The sequence below is a fragment of the Octopus bimaculoides genome, chromosome 11 (assembly GCF_001194135.2).
Source record: "Octopus bimaculoides isolate UCB-OBI-ISO-001 chromosome 11, ASM119413v2, whole genome shotgun sequence".
Taxonomy (NCBI): domain Eukaryota; kingdom Metazoa; phylum Mollusca; class Cephalopoda; order Octopoda; family Octopodidae; genus Octopus; species Octopus bimaculoides.
In genome coordinates this window covers 8178946-8182393 of record NC_068991.1, presented here as the reverse complement: position 1 = coordinate 8182393, position 3448 = coordinate 8178946, and the positions used below count along the sequence as shown (strand labels likewise).

General features: G+C 33.6%; 1 protein-coding gene across 7 annotated transcripts in view; it reads right to left on the bottom strand.

Annotated features, from left to right (window-relative positions):
- The window catches only part of LOC106880892 (enolase-phosphatase E1), a 210473-nt gene that overhangs the window by 33269 nt on the left and 173756 nt on the right, over nt 1-3448 (bottom strand). For all 7 annotated transcript variants that reach the window (XM_052971469.1, XM_052971468.1, XM_052971472.1 and 4 more), the window contains one exon: nt 670-2068. In XM_052971469.1, coding sequence (XP_052827429.1) covers nt 670-2068 — 1399 coding nt within the window. The remainder of the gene's footprint in view (nt 1-669; nt 2069-3448) is intronic.

Sequence of the window (3448 nt, the reverse complement as noted above, 5' to 3'; positions counted from 1 at the left end):
ATATATATGCAATTTAAGGGGAGAGAATCGCTTCTAATTTTATTTCTCTGTACTAAGAAATCTTAATTAAAAAAAGTGGAAAGAGCGTACACGATTTCCATATTCTTTTATTAAACTTTCCGGTAAATATATATATGTGTGTACCTGTAGTTTGGTCCCCCCCCCCAGTTGTTTATGAATGGTATATTGCAGAGACAGTAACTTAATCATCTCTGCTATGCCTGGGCTGTTTCCAGCAGCAAGTATCTAGATTCGAGTACACCTTCCACCTCTCTACTTGTGGATGCACGATGAACGCAAAACGTGTGTGTGTGTGTCCAGAAACATCAGAATATAGATATTTTTAACAAAGTTTCTTTGAAAGATAAGAAACATTTTTGGAAAATTACAACTCTTTCCATTTTGCTAAAATAATAATAATAATGATAAAATATAAATCTTCACAATTCAAATTGCAGAATCCATTAATCTGATATGCATTACACAATACATTCAAGAATGTTCATAAAATATTAACATATATTTAAATATACAAATAAATATTATACTATTACATGTATACACACACACACACAAACACCCACACATATATATATATTTTTATATATATACATGTATGCATGGTAACAAATAGATCACGCCTAAAAAATTACAAACCAATTGTCCTACCTTTTTGGGCATTCCTTTGGCCAAATCTTTTTTGGCTTCTTCTTGAATGTTACGGAATTTATCAACAACGCTCTTTGCTGTTCCCTTCGATGGTAAGCCCTCACTCCAATCAGTATCAGCTTCCCTGGAGATATCACACCGATATTGAGGTTCGTTCTCTGAAGTTACTTTGTTAGTTACAGCTGTAGATTTAACTGGTAAGTCATCTCTGGGAGGAGTAAATTCTTTTAAAGATCTTGGTGAAGTTGCGTTGGGCGCATTGTTTTCAATTTTGCTAAATTTCGACAGAAGACTACGTGCTGTTCCCTTTTCCGGAAGAGCTTCTCCGCTTGTATCAGCTTCCTTTGTCACATCTTGCCGGTTGACAGGTTGATTCTCAAAGATTCCTCCTTCTATTTTCGTCGGTTCATATTCTAAACCCTTTTTCGGAGTGTTTTCATAGACACCACTCACAGCAGCTTCTTTGTTAAGCCCACGAGGATCCTCACGTGGCGGAGTAAACTCCTTGCGACTTCGAGGAGAAGCGGACTGGGAACCAGCTCCACTTTCAATTTCTCGAAACTTTGCTAAAAGACTTCTTGTTTGGCCACTTTCAGGCAGTTTTTCCTCTGCAACATCGGTTTCTTTGAAAACATCACTGAGGATAACTGGCTGACTTTCAGCAATGGTTGGACCAGCTTCTTTTGCAGTAATAACGTCGATGGGTGGTTTCGAAATATAAGGTTTGTCTTCTTGTAATTTTGAAAACTTAGCAAGTAGATTCCTAGTTGTACCTTCGTCTGGCAATATGTCTTCGGTGTCCACTTCTTCAGGACGGATAACAGCTGGATCATAGACGGGTTTGCTTTCGAAGATACCACTTTCAGTTGTACCACAATATGGTTGAAATGTACTGCGTGGTTCTGAGACATATTCAGTTTTGGAAGCTAGATCAGGAGTTAAATCTGGTTGACCACTGACCACTATTTCGCTTGCAGATTTTTGAATATCTTTGAATTTGTCCAACAAATTTTGTGCTGTGCCCCTTTCTGGCAACTTCTCATCAGGTTTCACAAACCCAGGTGTAATGTCTTCAGGGAGGTCTGAAGGTTGACTTTCAAAGATTCCTAAATCAGGTTTGCCTTCATAAGTTTCAATATGGGTTTTCGGTTCTGAGACAAATTCAGTTTTATCTTGTTCACACCTAACTGAAACTGGAGTAGTACTGGAAATAACTGGTTTCAGACTTTCACTTTCGTATTCCTTGAACTTCTGAGCCAAATTTCTAGCAGTACCTTCTTCTGGAAGTTTAACCTCACCAACAGAATCATGGCAACGGACAACTCCATCTAGAACAACTGGTTGATTCTCAAAAATGCCAGCTTCAGTCCTGCCCACCATAACTCTATAGCTTTCATCGCTGAAAGATAAAATAAATTTTTTAAAAATTGTATCAACATTTATTCTGAATCTTGTGGAATATCTTATCCCTTGCTTCCAATAAGGGATAGCTAATAAAAATTTTTCATATATTGGATTATGTTTGCTGGCCACTTTATCACTATATTTTTAAAGATAATGATAACTTATTTGAATTTTGAATATATATATATATATATATATATATATATATATATATATATATATATATATATATATATATATATATATCTCCTGTCAATAATAATAATGGTATTTTTATATAAACTTAAAGCTTATGGCGATCACTGTACAATGGCTAAGGAAAATAGTCTAATAAAGGGGCATATAAGCCCTCGACAGAAAAAAGAAGGCTTTCCTATCTACGGATAGGAAAGCCTTCTTCTTTTTGTTAAGGGCTTATATGCCTCTTGATTAGATTATTTTGTTTAGTGATCACCATAAGCTTTAAGCTTATATAAAAATACCATTATTATTATTTATATAAAATAATGAGCAGAATATTCAAATGTGAATATTCCTAAAGATATTACTGCTAATATTATCAATGGTAAATATAAGTAATCAATAATACCAGCAACAATAAAACATGCACTCACACACATGTACATGCACATAAATGTTCATTTATTCCATTTTTACACGTGTAACAAGTAATTAGGTGCACAGACAGAAAGAAATACAGGAAAAACAGAACACATAGCTTGAAGAAAGACAATTAAGGACTCTTGAAATATGACAGAAATGAATAACATCACTTTTTACCGGTAGTGGCAATGGTGTGTGTGTGTATTTGTGTGTATATATACATATACATATATATATATATAAAATAGTGTACAAACAATTTACGTATTTGTATGCTGGAAAGGGCAGTTAAATCCCAAACCACGAATAAGAGCAATTTCAAAAAAAATGAAAAAAAAAAAAAAAGATTTATACACATATATATGTGTGTGTGTGTGTGTGTATGTATGTATATATATAGGGAGAGAGAGAGAATGATGAAATGTATGTCAAGTCCTTAAATCAACACTGACAGTGGTACATCTAACAATACTATAAAGATAGATCGATATGTAGATCAGCACAAAACCATAAAGGGAAGTAAACTTCACAGCGGATTAGTATGTTACCTCCCTTGTCTCACATCCAACGATATATAGTAATTTTTCTGCATTAATTTAGTTTCTCCTTTCATTGAAAACTGTCGCAGGTTGTTTGTGCGTCATTATGACGTCATTTCTCAAAATGCCTCATACTACATATATATATATGTACATACATATATACACACATTATAAATATATATGTATATATATATATATATATATATATATATATATATATATATATATAT